Below are 14,560 nucleotides of genomic sequence, written 5' to 3'. Positions count from 1 at the left end.
ATAAAAATTTAATAAATATAAAAAAATTAAATTACAAATTTATTTAAAAAAATTGAAAGAACAACCACAGAAATGGGATGATGTTGCAAATAAACTAAAAATGAGATAAGCAAAGTAGACTGAGATAGATCACTAGTAATTTCTTCAAACAATCTTGCATGGAATTTTTTTTTTTTTTTTGGAAAAAAATCAATAAATCACATTTATTTAAAGGCAAAGGTAATTAACACAAAAGAAAGACACAGGAAATCTTTCGTCTTTTAAACTATGAAAACAATGAACTATTGATAATGTCAATCTAGCAATTATATTTTTATAATAAGAAGAATATGTATTTGTAAAAAAGATATATTTTTTTAATTTAAAGTAAATATTCTATTAAGTAGCTTAAAAAAATAAATAAGTATATAAAACAAAATTCCTAGCGTTGCTGGTCACCATGGGCCTTGCATGGTTTGTGCAAAACACTGTAATGTGATTATATTGAAAAGCTTGTGATAGGACAATTTAAGTCCAAACAAAAGGACGTGGAAAAGATAGATGGAACGATTTTTCCAAAAGAGTGAATAAATAACTCAAAATATATATTTTTTTTTTAAAAAAAAGGTTGAAAACAGAGACCCGAGGAAAGGATTACAAAAGAAAGAGGAGAGAGTGACGCACACAAACTTCATATATCAAAATGAGACATCTGACCACCATTGATGGTTAAAGGACACCTAAACAAAAGCAGCAGGGGACATAGCAACTATGGATGAAGACTCAGAGCAGAATCAATATTGAGCAGACACTTCAACAATAGGTGGTTGTCTGATGAAATAATCCTAAATTATCACCCGTTAAATTATTTTAATTTAAAAAATTTTAAAATAAAAAATACTAAGTTTTAAATATAATTACTAATCTATCAATGAGTCACGTAGTTATTACGGAACTAAATCCATTGGATCATTTTTCTGCCAATTATAACAGAGGAGGAGTCAAATAAATGTAAATTAAGTTTGATAGTCATCTCCAAATCAGAAGAGAAATATATGATTAATTTTGATTATAATTAAAAAAATAACTAGTAATTTAATTAAAAATATAATTATTTCTTTTGAACTAAATGTCCAAGAAAATTGCTCGAACGAGTACATCTAGACATCTCTAGATTGGAGCCTAAAGTAGAGCCGGGGAAGGTTATTATGGGAAGGTGTTTCAATTTCATTGGTTAAAAAATAAATAAATAAATGAAAGAGGGATTGGACTAAATAGGAATAATTATGACGTGGGACATTTAAGCAAGCTACTTGGTTTTCAAACAAGGGTTATTGTGCTCACAAGTTCATAGCAAATATAATATTTATATAAACTAGTGCAATTGATGTTGGTCTCCTGAAAATGGCTAAACACATCTTATTATTATTGTCTTGAGGTTTTCTTGTTTTTGTCAATCTCTTCCCATTTTTATAAGCTAATGTCAAGTGTTTTTTGAGGTGGGTGGTGCTGTTTGCATCTCACACTCTCAACACAAGAATGTAAAAGAGCAAAATGGCTCATGTTATTCATTCAAGAGCAACATCAAGTAGTTTTAACTACTATGATCAAGGTTAAGCACTCTAATTTGAATGGTCTGAAGATCATGTGTAACTGTCTATATCTCATTTATCTGCTCTTGAATAATCATGATGGTGATTATACTAATTGGCCATGTCAACATAAGTGCAAAGAATTTAGGCAATGCATTTTGGCTGTTCAGAACTAATCTATTGAATATATTCTCGTAGAACATAATTGGGTGACCCACTCCCTAGTATGGCAGCACTTCATGCACCCTAGATCTTCTAAAGTGATGATATTAGGAACTTGTTTCGCTTTTTAATATATTTGTATTTAGCTCTTATATATATATATATATTAATTTTGATACTATGCCTCACTCTCTTAAAAATTATTGATAGACAAGAAGCGTGCTTGATGACAAAAAATAAACAAGGGGAGGTCTGAAAGCTGTAAACAAACCAAATTGCTTGTGAGCTGTTTGAGACTCGGCTAGAAAAAACTTGTATATTAACTAAATGAACCGAGCTCGAGCTTTAAACAGCTCGGCTTGTAAGAAGCTCGGTATTGTATCATATGACATTATAGAAATTTAAATATTTTTAAAATTAGTAATGTAGTTATTTTATATTTATTAAAACTATTGTAGCATATATAATGTGCTTATATTAATACAGTAAATTATTGTACTTGTACTATAGCTATTATATTGTGGCAACTCAAGCTGAAAGCTCAAGCTTAAGCTTCACAAAGAATGCTCGGAATAGGCTTGGTTCGAGTTCGAATTAGAGTTTGATTCAAATAGTATTGAGCCAAACTTGAACATAATAAAACTCGGGTCGACTCGATTGCAGTCATAGGAGGTCCAACCAAATTTAAGCCGACATATAAATAAAAAAATAATAAATAAGGAATAAGAAACAAAGAGTTTGAAAGGTTACATGAACATAAAGCCAAGATACATGCCAAAAATTTGAAAGCAACCTCAACCACAAAAGTTCCATCAATCTACAACTAATCCATTTACTATCATGCCATCTATTAAAAAAAGTAAACAACAACACTTACAATCAGATAGATAGAGAAAGACAGAGACACAAAGCGCGAGAGAGAGAGAGAGAGAGAGAGAGAGAGAGCTGAATAGTAGTAGTCAATCATATGATATCCATCATTGGAGCATTAACAGTGGCAAAAAGAGAAACAGAAAACAAAGAGGAACATCACAAGAATGAAGACTCTGTTCCTCATGCTTGCTTTACTGTGTCTTTGCCGCAACTCAGTTGCTGTTGATCTTCACCCAGTAGTACTAGTGCCAGGGAGGGGAGGCAACCAGTTAGAAGCTCGTCTGACACCAAAATACAAATCATCAACTCTTATTTGCAAGTTATCAGCACTGTTTACCAAGGGCTCATGGCTCAGGCTCTGGTTTAGCCCAAGTGTTATCATTTCTCCTTTTACACAGTGCTTCGTTGAGAGGATGATGCTCTACTATGATCCTGAACTTGATGACTACCATAATGCTCCTGGAGTAGAGACAAGGGCTCCCCATTTTGGCTCCACTGAAGGACTTATGCATCTTGACCCTCATCTCAAGTAAGCTTATTAGAATAACAGATAATATGATAACGGCTTAGTATTTTATATGAGAGATGAATTAAATCAATCCTATATTAAATTGAAGTTGGGAAACTCTGTATTTATATGCATTAGATGCTTTTCAGGTGACAAAAATATAAACCTCGGTATGACATAGATCAAAACAACTAATTCCTCACATAGATTGTTATCTTCTTCTTCTTTGTAATCTTCTTCTTTAGTATTTTTAGTTGAAAATTCTGAATATGGATGATATTTCATAGAGCAATCTTAATTATATTATATACTCTGTTTTGTAGGCACATAACAGACTACATGGCCACACTAGTGAACTCTTTGGAAGAAATGGGATATGAAAGTGGGAAGAACTTATTTGGTGCACCATATGACTTCCGGTATGGTCTTGCGGCTGAAGGGCACCCTTGTCATGTTGGCAACCAATATTTGCAGGACCTTAAAAAACTAATAGAATCAGCATTTCGTTTCCAATGACAAGAAGCCAGTGATCATCATCTCTCATAGTCTTGGAGGTCTCTTTGTGCTCCAACTCCTCAACAGGAGTCCTTTGTCTTGGCGCCACAAATACATCAAACACTTCATTGCAGTGTCAGTCCCATGGGGTGGGACTGTCCTACAAATGCTCACCTTCGCTTCTGGTTACACTCTGGGTGTCCCCATTGTGGACCCTTTGTTAGTTAGAGGAGAACAAAGGAGCTCTGAGAGCAACTTATGGCTCATGCCTTCACCCAAAGTGTTTGACAGAAAACCTCTTGTGATCACTGAGAAAAAGAGTTACATGGCATCAGATATACCTGAGTTTCTGATGGACATTGGATTTGGGGAGGGTGTGTGTCCTTATAAGACAAGGATTGTGCCATTGTATTATAGTTTGAAAGCTCCTGGAGTTCCGGTGACATGCATTGTTGGTACTGGAGTTGAGACACCGGAGATGTTTGTTTATGGGAATGAAGGGTTTGATGTGCAGCCTAGAATTTTTTATGGAGATGGAGATGGGAGTGTGAATATAGAGAGCTTGTTGGCACTTGAGTCTCTATGGTCAGGCTTAGAAGGGCAGCACATGTTGAAGGTGATTAATGTTTCTGGAGTTTCTCATATGTCACTTGTTAAGGAAAAGGTTGCTGTGAATGAGATATTAGCTCAAGTTCAGAGCATCAATTCCCTCCTTTTGACCTCCTTTGCTTAGCTTGTGTTTGGATAATGACTAAGTAACGCCTCATTTATGTATGATTGCAAGTATTTGGAGGTTCAGTGAATAAAATAAGGAAGATGACCCAGAGTGAAAATACTACTTTCCAACAAACATTATATATATATATATATATATCTCTCTTTTTTTCCTAAAGATTTGGCTTGCAGTCGCTAATGTGCAGACAAAGAGTTTTTTTTTGGGACCAATGACCAAGTAATCTAGTGATAACTGAGTCCTGTTAAAACACTTCACAAGTAGTGAAATTTAAATTACAAGTGAGGGTAGATTCCTGAGAGTATGAGTAATAGTTGTTATATGGGTGATTTCAGTGCCCACATGTACACATGTTTCACCCCCACTTACTTCATCCAAGCTTATACAGGCTCTTATTTTTTTAATAATTTAATCATTCATATTAAAAATAAAATTTTTGAAAAATTTTAATTCTATCTATCTATAAAAAGAAATAGATTCAATCATCACTCATTCTCACTTTTCACGAGAGCGGAGAGTTAAAACTCACGACATGACTCTGAACCAACAAAGAGGCATTTGGCCAAACATTATATTACATTTTCAATTATATGGTATCTGTGAATTCAGATATTGAAATACAACCAAAGGTTTCTAAATATAATCAACCACTGACTCCTTTGAAATAATGATGTGTTTGACTATGTTGGGCTGGGCTTGGCTGGGCTGTGAGGTCCACTAAGTAAGAAAGAAAGAAAAAAACCAAGTGGGAAGTGGGAACCCATGTCACGCAGGGGGTTTCCTAACAACATAACATGCAAGTCAAGAGAGTTCTCTTTTCAGTGAGGCCTTTGCTTTTCTTTATTCATTGCACTTTTGTTTTATATAACTAGCCACCTTTTATGAGATACATAGAATAAAGAGTGCGTTATGTGTTTGTGTGTGTTGATCACTGAGGTCATGGTCAAAGGAACCAACCAAAAACTAGTTGGCAACATCAAGAAATGCTTCTCTGACTAGTCACCCACAATTTCCCTGCCAAATCTTGTGATCTCTCTGTCTCTCTCTCCCTTAAATCTATACATATATATATATATATATATACTTTGAATAGTCATGATGATACATTGTTAGTGGAGTGCATCATGTATGTATTTTTTTTTTTTTTTTATAAATGATCTCCAACTTCTAGGTGGTATAGAAGAGATCAGTAATAATCTCAAAGTAAAGAAACACATTTATAGAAGACTCAAGAGGTGTGGGTGAGCTGCTGTGGATGTGGACGTGGTCTCAAGCGGACAATATGAGAGTGTAAGGTGTGTCATGGAAATGTATGACATGATTGTGATGAGTGATAACCATGTTGACCCAAAGTCTGGGCCAGCCCCCTCATCAAGACCCCTGGTCTGGTGTAGTCTGGTTTTCTATGCTTGTTAACTTGGTCCCCTCTCATTCAAAGAGCAGAGCTACCTGTTGAGATAGCCCGGTTACTATTCAGACTAGACAGAGAATGTCTATTAATTGTACATACATGGCTGCAAGTCTTCTCTTTGTATCTCATTTGTAATACTTTCATTTCATTTTATTTGTTGTTTATTTCTTTAAATTTGTAGTAAAACATATAAAGAAAAAAAAAGGGAACTTTGTTTACACGTGGGAACTTGAAAATCTACCATCACTAGTCATATCTTGTGTCCTAAATTACACACAGTTTTTTCTCTTGATCACTTTATAATAAATTTACCAAAATTATTTGAATATTTAATTTTTTTTATAAAGAAGGAAAAAAAATATTTAACTGTCTACATCTACTATTTAGAAATGTCAGTAAATTGACGTTTTACCTCTCTCTTAAAAACTTGATTTACTATTTAATGGGTTTTTTTTTAGTGATGATGACTTATTCATATTATAAATAATAAATAAATACATAAAAATATAAAATAAATTATATAGCTATTATTTGAATACAATGTATATAAACCTGTAAGTAAAAATAAATAAATATTGGATTACTGGCATATAAAAAAACACAATTTCATTCTATTTTTTAAGTTAAAATAAAAAAATCTAAAAGAAAAGGAAAAAATCTCAATAAAGAAAAAAAATACGGACTAATAAACACTAGAAAAAATAAAATCAAAGAATTGTTAAATCAAGTGGTAGAGGGCCAGGCATGAAGGCGAAGGCGAGTCAAAGGGAAAGGACCGGTAAGAGCATTGGAGTTTTCCAGTCAAATGATGACGTGGCACTTTTCAAAAGGTTCAAACCCGAGTGGCGTGGGGCCCTATGCACTCTATGCCCCTTATCTTATTCATTATTTTTCCAATTATTTGATTTTGAACATTAAAAAAGCCTGAAATTAAAAAAAAAAAAACCAGCTTTTCTCTTTTTTTATTTTCCTTTTAAAATTGTCATTTAATTATTTATTTTTACTGGTAGGGTGCTCCGAGATGTGTGCACTCTCGTACGCCGTGTGGTTTCGGGAAGGGCGTAGACTAGTGGGACCACACTCACACACGGACCCAAACCTGGTTAAGTGTTAAACCTGCTTTAATTATGAACACTATAATACACTCATTACTGCTCTAAATCTTTTTGAACCTCTTTTTATTACCCTTCTTCTGGACATGTTCAGTGCTTTGCCTCAACATGTTCAGTATTTTTTTTTGGTATTATGTTGGCAGACCACTCCATTCCCAATAAAATTGCATGTAAATTTGAAGATTTAACCAATAATAATACAAACAAATGTGAACTTTAGTTACCAACAGAGTCACATAATGTTTGTATACTTAATTTTGGTAGTGAAGGGATGGAACAACTATTGAGCAACAATTGAAAGATAAGAGTAGTGAAGAAGTGGAAAGCCAGGGTTAGGTTCACCACTCAAGTCACATCAAATACACTGTAATCTCATATTGGGTCCATCAGCAGAAGAAGATAGACCTATGAAATTTGTAGGTATAATACCTTGATTAGAACTAACAACACTAGCCCAAAAACTGCTTCCATGCTCTGAAATTTCTCAAACAAGTTTGGAATCAAAGTTGGGCACATTGCTTTAACTAACTGCATTTGTTTTACTTGTGCCACGACTTTGCTTTCGGAGTTTCTTGATGGGAATCAGTACTCAAAACAAATAATAATAATAATAATAATAATAATAATAATAAATTTTTTTAGTGATGTAGGTACAATTAATAGATAGTGAAGTTCAAGTAAGCCCATGCATGATGCAAGCAATATCTAGCTTCTTCTATGGATAAATCAAACATTAATAGTTTTCTTATGTTTGGCTTAATAATTAAATTAACTAGTTTAATAACTACGTAGTCACTTAATAATAAAACTTCAATTCAATCTCACCTGATTCTTCATTATATATAATCTCATTCACTAAAAGACAACATAACCGAGCAAAAACTAAATATCAGTCAAAGTTAACCCCCACACCCTTCTTAACTCAACTTGCACGTGCGATGATGTGCTGAGAGTGACGAGAAGGAGCTGACCGGTTACATCCGGTCACCACCCACTCAGGTCCCCACCTCAATAAATGGTAATTTTATAATTAAATAATTCAAAATAAATAAATAAAAATTATACAAAGACACACGCACATCTCACATCTCTCTCTCTCTCTAAAAAAAAAAAACCTCATCCTGAATGCTGGGTTAAGGGAGCAGATTTTCCCAGGCCTTTCTTTTGTGCAAGTCTGAGCTGGGGCTTTCTTGGTCTATGATTTCAACTTTTTTTTGCTTATTGTTCTCTTGTACATAGAGAGAGAGAGAGAAAGATAAAAAGGAAGGAGATGAAGTTGTAGATGGAGATCAATAATGGTGATAACTGGATTTTAGAGAAGTGGAGGAGATTATGAGTGAATGATGATGATGGTGATGATGATGATGATGTTGATGATGACGATAGAGTTTGGCAACGGAGCTCCTTCACCTCCATTTCCATTTCTATTTCCATTTCCACTTCATTTTTGACTGCTTACTGCTACTACTAACTTTACCATATCTCTAGTCTTCCACATTGTGAGTGTTGTTGGTGGAGAATGCCGCAGTATCAGCAACCAGCGCATTCATGGAGGTTGGAGGGAAGTGGTGGCCAGATCTTAGATCTGGAGACTGCGGTGAAAGATGGGATCCTTGGTGGTGGAGGAGGGATCGCTGTGGGTGCTGTGGAGAAGGTGGATCTGAAGAAGATGATTGAGGAGGTGGATGCGGCGGCGGCGGAGGATATCCCTACTGTCTTCATTTGCCCGATCTCGCTCGAGCCGATGCTGGATCCGGTGACGCTGTGCACTGGTCAGACCTATGAGCGGTCGAATATCCTCCGATGGCTGTCGATGGGTCACCGGACTTGTCCTACAACGATGCAGGAGCTCTGGGACGATGCGCTCACTCCGAATCGTACTCTTCAGCAGCTCATCCATGCTTGGTTTTCACAGCGGTACCTCCGGATCAAGAAGCGGTCGGAGGATGTCCAGGGCCGCGCTGCTGAGCTTCTTCAGTCGCTTAAGAAGGTTAAAGGTCAGGCTCGCGTGCAGGCGCTGAAGGAGCTCCAGCGTCTCGTCGTTGCTCACTCTTCCACTAAGAAAACCATCGTCGACTCTGGTGGTGTCCAGTTGCTTTCCTCTCTTCTCGGCCCGCTAACTTCCCATGCCGTCGGCTCGGAGGCGATCGCCATTCTGGTAAACCTCTCCCTCGACTCTGATTCCAAATCCAACCTTATGCAGCCAGCCAAGGTCTCCCTCGTCGTCGATATGCTCAACGAGGGCACCATCGAGACCAAGATCAACTGCACGAGGTTTATCGAGATGTTAATGGAGGAGCCGGACTTCCGTTCTGAGATCGTCTCTAGTCTTAGCCTTCTCGTCGGCCTTGTAAGATTAATCAAAGATCGACGCTTTCCCAATGGTTCATCCTCCGGCCTCGGCCTCTTGAAAACCATATGCGCGCACAAGCAAGTGCGCAGTCTCGTCGTCAGCGTCGGCGCGGTGCCGCAGCTCGTCGAGCTACTCCCTGAATTAACCCCCGATCCACTCGAACAAGCTCTTCAGATCCTCGATGACCTTGCCGCCATCCCGGAAGGCCGGTCTGCATTGAAGGAATGCCCGCACACCATTCCCAACTTGGTGAGGCTTTTGATGAGAGTTTCTGAAGCTTGTACGCAGTCCTCGTTGTCGATATTGTGGGCGGTGTGCAAGCTTGCCCCGGACGAGTGCGCGTCTCTCGCCGTCGAAGCCGGGTTGGCTGCCAAACTCTTGCTAGTTTTACAGAGTGGTTGTAATCCGGCGCTGAAAGCAGCGCGCCGCTGAGTTGTTGAAGCTTTGTAGTCTCAATTACACTGCCACTCTTTTCATCTCCAAATGCAAGCTCACCAGAACCATTCAGTGATCAACTGGGTACATAAAAACTACATAACATTGTGTTGCTGGCTTGAGTGTTTTGGGCTCTTCTTGTTGTGTATACTGATTACTGAATGAATACTCACCTCACCATTTCACTATTTCACTATTTCACTATTTCACCATTCAATGAAGAAGAAGAAGAAGCAATGAAGAAGAAGATGATGATTATATGGTGAATTGGTTGTGGGTGATAGATACCCAGGAAATGTGGGAATGCTGCTGCTGCTGCTGCTTAAGCTGCTGTTTCAATAAGCATTGTGAGGAAAGGAAAACAGAGGATTTGGTAGCCATTTTTGGTTGTGTCAAAACAAAAATTTCCAGTGGGGTTTCATCTTCTGAATTTGGGGGCATGTACATCTTTTCTTTTTTTCCATGTATTTCATAAATTTCCATAGTGAATTTTTGTTTGAACAGGAGGGAGAATCAGAGAATTACAATTGCTCTTTTGGTTTTTCCAAATTTAATTGATTTCCCAAATCCCTTAACATCCAGAATCCAGAGTGAGTGGGGAGTGGAAGTTGCTTGTGCTTGTATTGTTTTGCTACTAAATCTTTTGCTTATATGAAAAGTGAGATTGTGGTGATGTATAGTAATTGCTACTTTTGGGGTGGTCAGTGGTCACCATTGACTAAAGTCAGTCATGAATACTCCCATTGAGGCTTTATTTTAGAGGAGATCTGTTGACAAGACCAAAACCATTCATGTGGGTAAGATAATGAGATGGCTAAAAAGAAAGAAAAAGAGAAAAAGGTGGGCTGGCTGGCTGGCTGGTTTGCTTGACTAGATATTGCCATCTGAGAAGATATATACAAAAGAGAAAAGATGGGTGCTTGTGCTAGGTGCACTGGTGGTGCTGATCAAATGATCAAATGGGTCTTTGTATTGGTGGACCTCCAGTACATTTGGTGGCTGTGACTCATCCCATCGCTTCTGACAGTCTCCAGCTCTCTATCTCAATCTCAATCTCAATCTCTATTCAATGAATGATTGATCATCACTAATTATTTAACTCTTTTCTGAGATGGAAAGAAACACTGTGGTAACTGGTAAGACCAACAGAGGATAATGCATGGTTCATCATTTTTATCCTTGGTGTGCATTTATAACCAACAAATTTGAAGCAATTGTTTGTGAGCAATTCAAAAGTTGAAAACATTTTAATTTTATTTCATTTTATTTTTATTTTGATGGTGACTGGAAAATTCATGTCGTAGGCCATTTTAATGGTCTTGTCTTGGCGCTGTTTTTGTTTGTGAATGGACCTGTACTGGGTTCCACCATCTTCTTATATACATACAAGGACTTGGTTTTGCAGGACATGGGTCCTCCATTCCACCTGTGCTTGTTCCCGCAACCAACAACGCTGCATAGTGCTCCCATTCTGCCTTTTATTGGATCCATTCCACACATTTCTCCCCTTATAGTTTTGCTCTCATTCTTCCATATTATTAATAATAACTAGTAAATTAGGTAGAGTTCACTTGCACAGCCACTTGTTAGTTTAAACTTTTACTTTAAAAAAATAAATTACTAATTCTTCTAGTTTAGAGGTGATTGTAGGATGCGTTCCATATTTAATTAGAAGAAAAGTAAGTTACTGCAGTGTAATGGAGTTTGTATATTTGATTTTATAGTAAATTGAGCACATAATTTGACTTCCTATCGGTATATAATCTCTTTTTGAAATTTTTTGTTTTTGAAAAAAATAAATAAGTCACTTTAAATTAAAACAAACTTAGAGTTACAAAACAAAGAACATAGTTCACTAGCTGTGGAGCAATAATAAAATATACCCAAAAAAAAGAAACAACGGGCCTCCTCAAAGCCCAAAGGACGCTAAAAACAATTATCCTGTCACCCTATATAGATCTTCTTCGATCGTGAGAACTACAATAGTTTCCCCAGCACGAGACCTAATGAACTCCAAACTACACCTAACAGTGACTATGGAGTCTTGCAACTTCTCTTTCAAACCCACTGGGATGACTGCGAACCAAAACAAAAACAATCGATCAAGCTTTAAAATACAAGCATGAGCAGTCAATACAATATCATTAAAGATTAGATCAAAATTTGTAAGTTTTATTTTTGTTAACAAAACCTAAACTAAGTTACTACAGGAAAGTACCTAAGTTAATTCATTGTTTTAATATATTTTTCAAAAAGCACCCAGCTTAAAACAAATAGAAATTAATATTTTTCAAAATAAGCGGACTGTTTACTTAAAATTCATTCCTCACATATTGGTTATCTTAATACATTCCCAGTTTGATACACACTCGCGTGAACTGACTCCCTTGGTAAGAGAAGCCTGACTTTCTTTCAAAAAAAGAGCAGTCACATCCACTCATTGGCGGTACAGCCCAACAGAGCAAGAGATAGCCTTAGGATCTTATCAGAAGGCCACATTAACTTTTGGGTTTATTTTTCACTTAGTCACCCAACTATAACTAATTATCACTTCGGTCACCCAACTTCAAAACATATCAAAATGGTCATCCAATTAATAATGTCTTTCACCGGTCAATCACGAAAGAGATTCCGGCAAATAAAATCCTGTGTGGCAGCCGGAATAGCTGAGTCAGCATTATTTAACCATGTCAGCAGTCTAACTTAGCTTGTCCACGTTAGAGAAACTTGCTGACTAGGGTTAAGAACGTCCACATCCCCTTCACTGGCCGCCACCTTTTGCAACGCTTTGGATGATATCATAAACAACTTCATTGACCCACCTCTCCTCCGGCCCTCCGTCGATCCCCGCAACATCCTTTCCGACAACTTCGCCCCGGTCTCCGAGCTCCCCCCGACCCCATGCCCCATCATTCACGGCCATATACCAACTTGTCTCGCCGACGACGTCTACATCCGCAATGGCCCCAACCCTTAATATCTCCCTTGCAGTCCTCACCATTTCTTGACGGTGACGGCATGCTCCACTCCCTCCTCCTCCTCTTCGCCATCTCTTCTCTTCTCCCGCTTTGTCCGCACCTACGCTTCTGTCCTTCCCAACGTCTTCTCCAGCTTCCACAGCTATGCCGAGTTGCTGCGCAGTGCTCGTCACTACTGCCCTGACTTCCTCATCTGGGTCAAATGAGCGTGACTCGAGGGAGCCCGGGCTTAGCTAACACCAATCTAAGCTTCTTCACCGGCTGTCTCTACGCTCTCAGTGAGTCAGACCTCCCTTATGATAGGATCTAAAACACACTCAAGATAAATATCAGAAGAAGAACAAGGCACAAGAACTCAGATGTTTCAGTGAATGAAGAACACATTGATATTAATTACTTGATGCTTCATACCATAACATAATTTAGAATATATAGAGTTCATACAACATCATTTAGACATACTTAAACATCAAACATAAACAACAAAAACATCAATTAACTAGTTCCAAAGACAGGCAAAATAAAGACTGATCAAACTTTTGCATTTCCCATGCTTCACTGTATTCAGCTTTATGTCTCTGAAACTGTTGCTAATTTCCAGATCAAATCATTCTCCAACACCTTACTCCCTCCACCTTTCCACCACCGATGGCGACATCTCCATTCTCGGCCGTGAAGACTTCTCCGGCAAACTCTTCATGGGCATGACCGCTCATCCCAAGAAAGATCCTACCACCGGCGAGCTCTTCGCCTTCCTTTACGGCCCCATCCCTCCATTCGTCACCTACTTTCGGTTCGACAAGGATGGCAACAAGCTCGCTGACGTTCCCATCTTCTCCGTTCGTGAGCCATCCTTCCTCCACGACTTCGCCATCACCGAAAACTACGGTATATTCCGCACAAGACATCGTCCCCTCGCTCCTTCTGAATTGAGGACGAAGAACGAAGAAGAAAGATGATGATGTGGAGGGTCTTAAGCCGAGTTAGCAAGTTTCTCTGACGTGGACAAGCCAAATTAGACTGTTGACATGGTTAAATAATACTAACTCAGCTATTCCGGCTACTACGTAGGATTTTATTTGCCAGAATCTCTTTGGTGACTGACTGGTGAAAGACATTATTAGTTGAGTGACCATTTTGATACGTTTTGAAGTTGGGTGACCGAAGTGATAATTAGTTATAGTTAGGTGACTAACTGAAAAATTAACCCTTAACTTTTCTACATTTCTCCTATTATCTTTTTTATTTTTATACATATACACTAGATATGATTTTTCTTTTTTTAATTTCTATGCAACATGGTTTATTAAGGAAAAATTATTTCAAAATCCTTATGAATTTCATTTTTTCTCTGCAGTCCCTCTCATATTTCAAAATAACATATAATTCATACTTTTCTGTAGCTTCTTTTTTACTACTTTCTATGACACCCATTAGAGGCTTCTCACTCTAATAACAGAAATGCCGATTTTTTTTGCCTCCCTCCCAATCACATCAATCTTTTGGTAGGTAATGGCAGAAGACTTCATCTTCATCCTTTTTTACTTACTTCATCTTCATCTTCATCCTCTGTTTCTTGTTCTTTTTCTCATTGTCGTTGTTCTTCTTCATTGCCTCATTCTTTCTGTCATTCAAGTAAGCAACATCTCCATTCAGATCATTCAGTTTTGTCGGTGGTGCAGTTTAGTTTCGGTTACATCCTTCTTATGTTTTTTTTAACCTATGGATTTCTCCAATGTTTATGCAGTTATTAGTCATTATAGAGGCATTTTGTGCTATGGCTCATTTCAAAGGCGAAGGATGGCTACTACAATTCACGGTCTCTGTTGTCTCCACGACAAGGGCCAGGTAACACTTAGCATTGACTAGAGTGCAAGCCATTTTTGTATTCAATTGAAATTACACAAAATCATCAGATTTTAAATAGCA

At 37.6% G+C, this 14,560-nt stretch overlaps 2 protein-coding genes across 2 annotated transcripts; both read left to right on the top strand.

Moving 5' to 3' along the window:
• The first annotated feature begins 2,648 nt into the window (after positions 1-2,648).
• LOC120274449 (lecithin-cholesterol acyltransferase-like 1) lies at positions 2,649-4,454 on the top strand. Its single transcript, XM_039280981.1, is given in 3 exon segments — positions 2,649-3,135; positions 3,438-3,624; positions 3,626-4,454. Coding segments are annotated over 3 exon segments (1,269 nt in total). The 5' UTR covers positions 2,649-2,770; the 3' UTR covers positions 4,343-4,454.
• A 3,502-nt stretch (positions 4,455-7,956) lies between these two features.
• Positions 7,957-10,207, top strand: LOC120274827 (U-box domain-containing protein 30-like). Its single transcript, XM_039281360.1, is given in 2 exon segments — positions 7,957-9,632; positions 9,634-10,207. Coding segments are annotated over 2 exon segments (1,344 nt in total). The 5' UTR covers positions 7,957-8,384; the 3' UTR covers positions 9,730-10,207.
• Positions 10,208-14,560: the final 4,353 nt, after the last annotated feature.

The sequence above is a fragment of the Dioscorea cayenensis genome, chromosome 13, assembly GCF_009730915.1.
Source record: "Dioscorea cayenensis subsp. rotundata cultivar TDr96_F1 chromosome 13, TDr96_F1_v2_PseudoChromosome.rev07_lg8_w22 25.fasta, whole genome shotgun sequence".
Lineage (NCBI taxonomy): Eukaryota > Viridiplantae > Streptophyta > Magnoliopsida > Dioscoreales > Dioscoreaceae > Dioscorea > Dioscorea cayenensis.
Note: the sequence above shows the minus strand (reverse complement) of the source record. Positions and strands in the feature narration are given on the sequence as shown.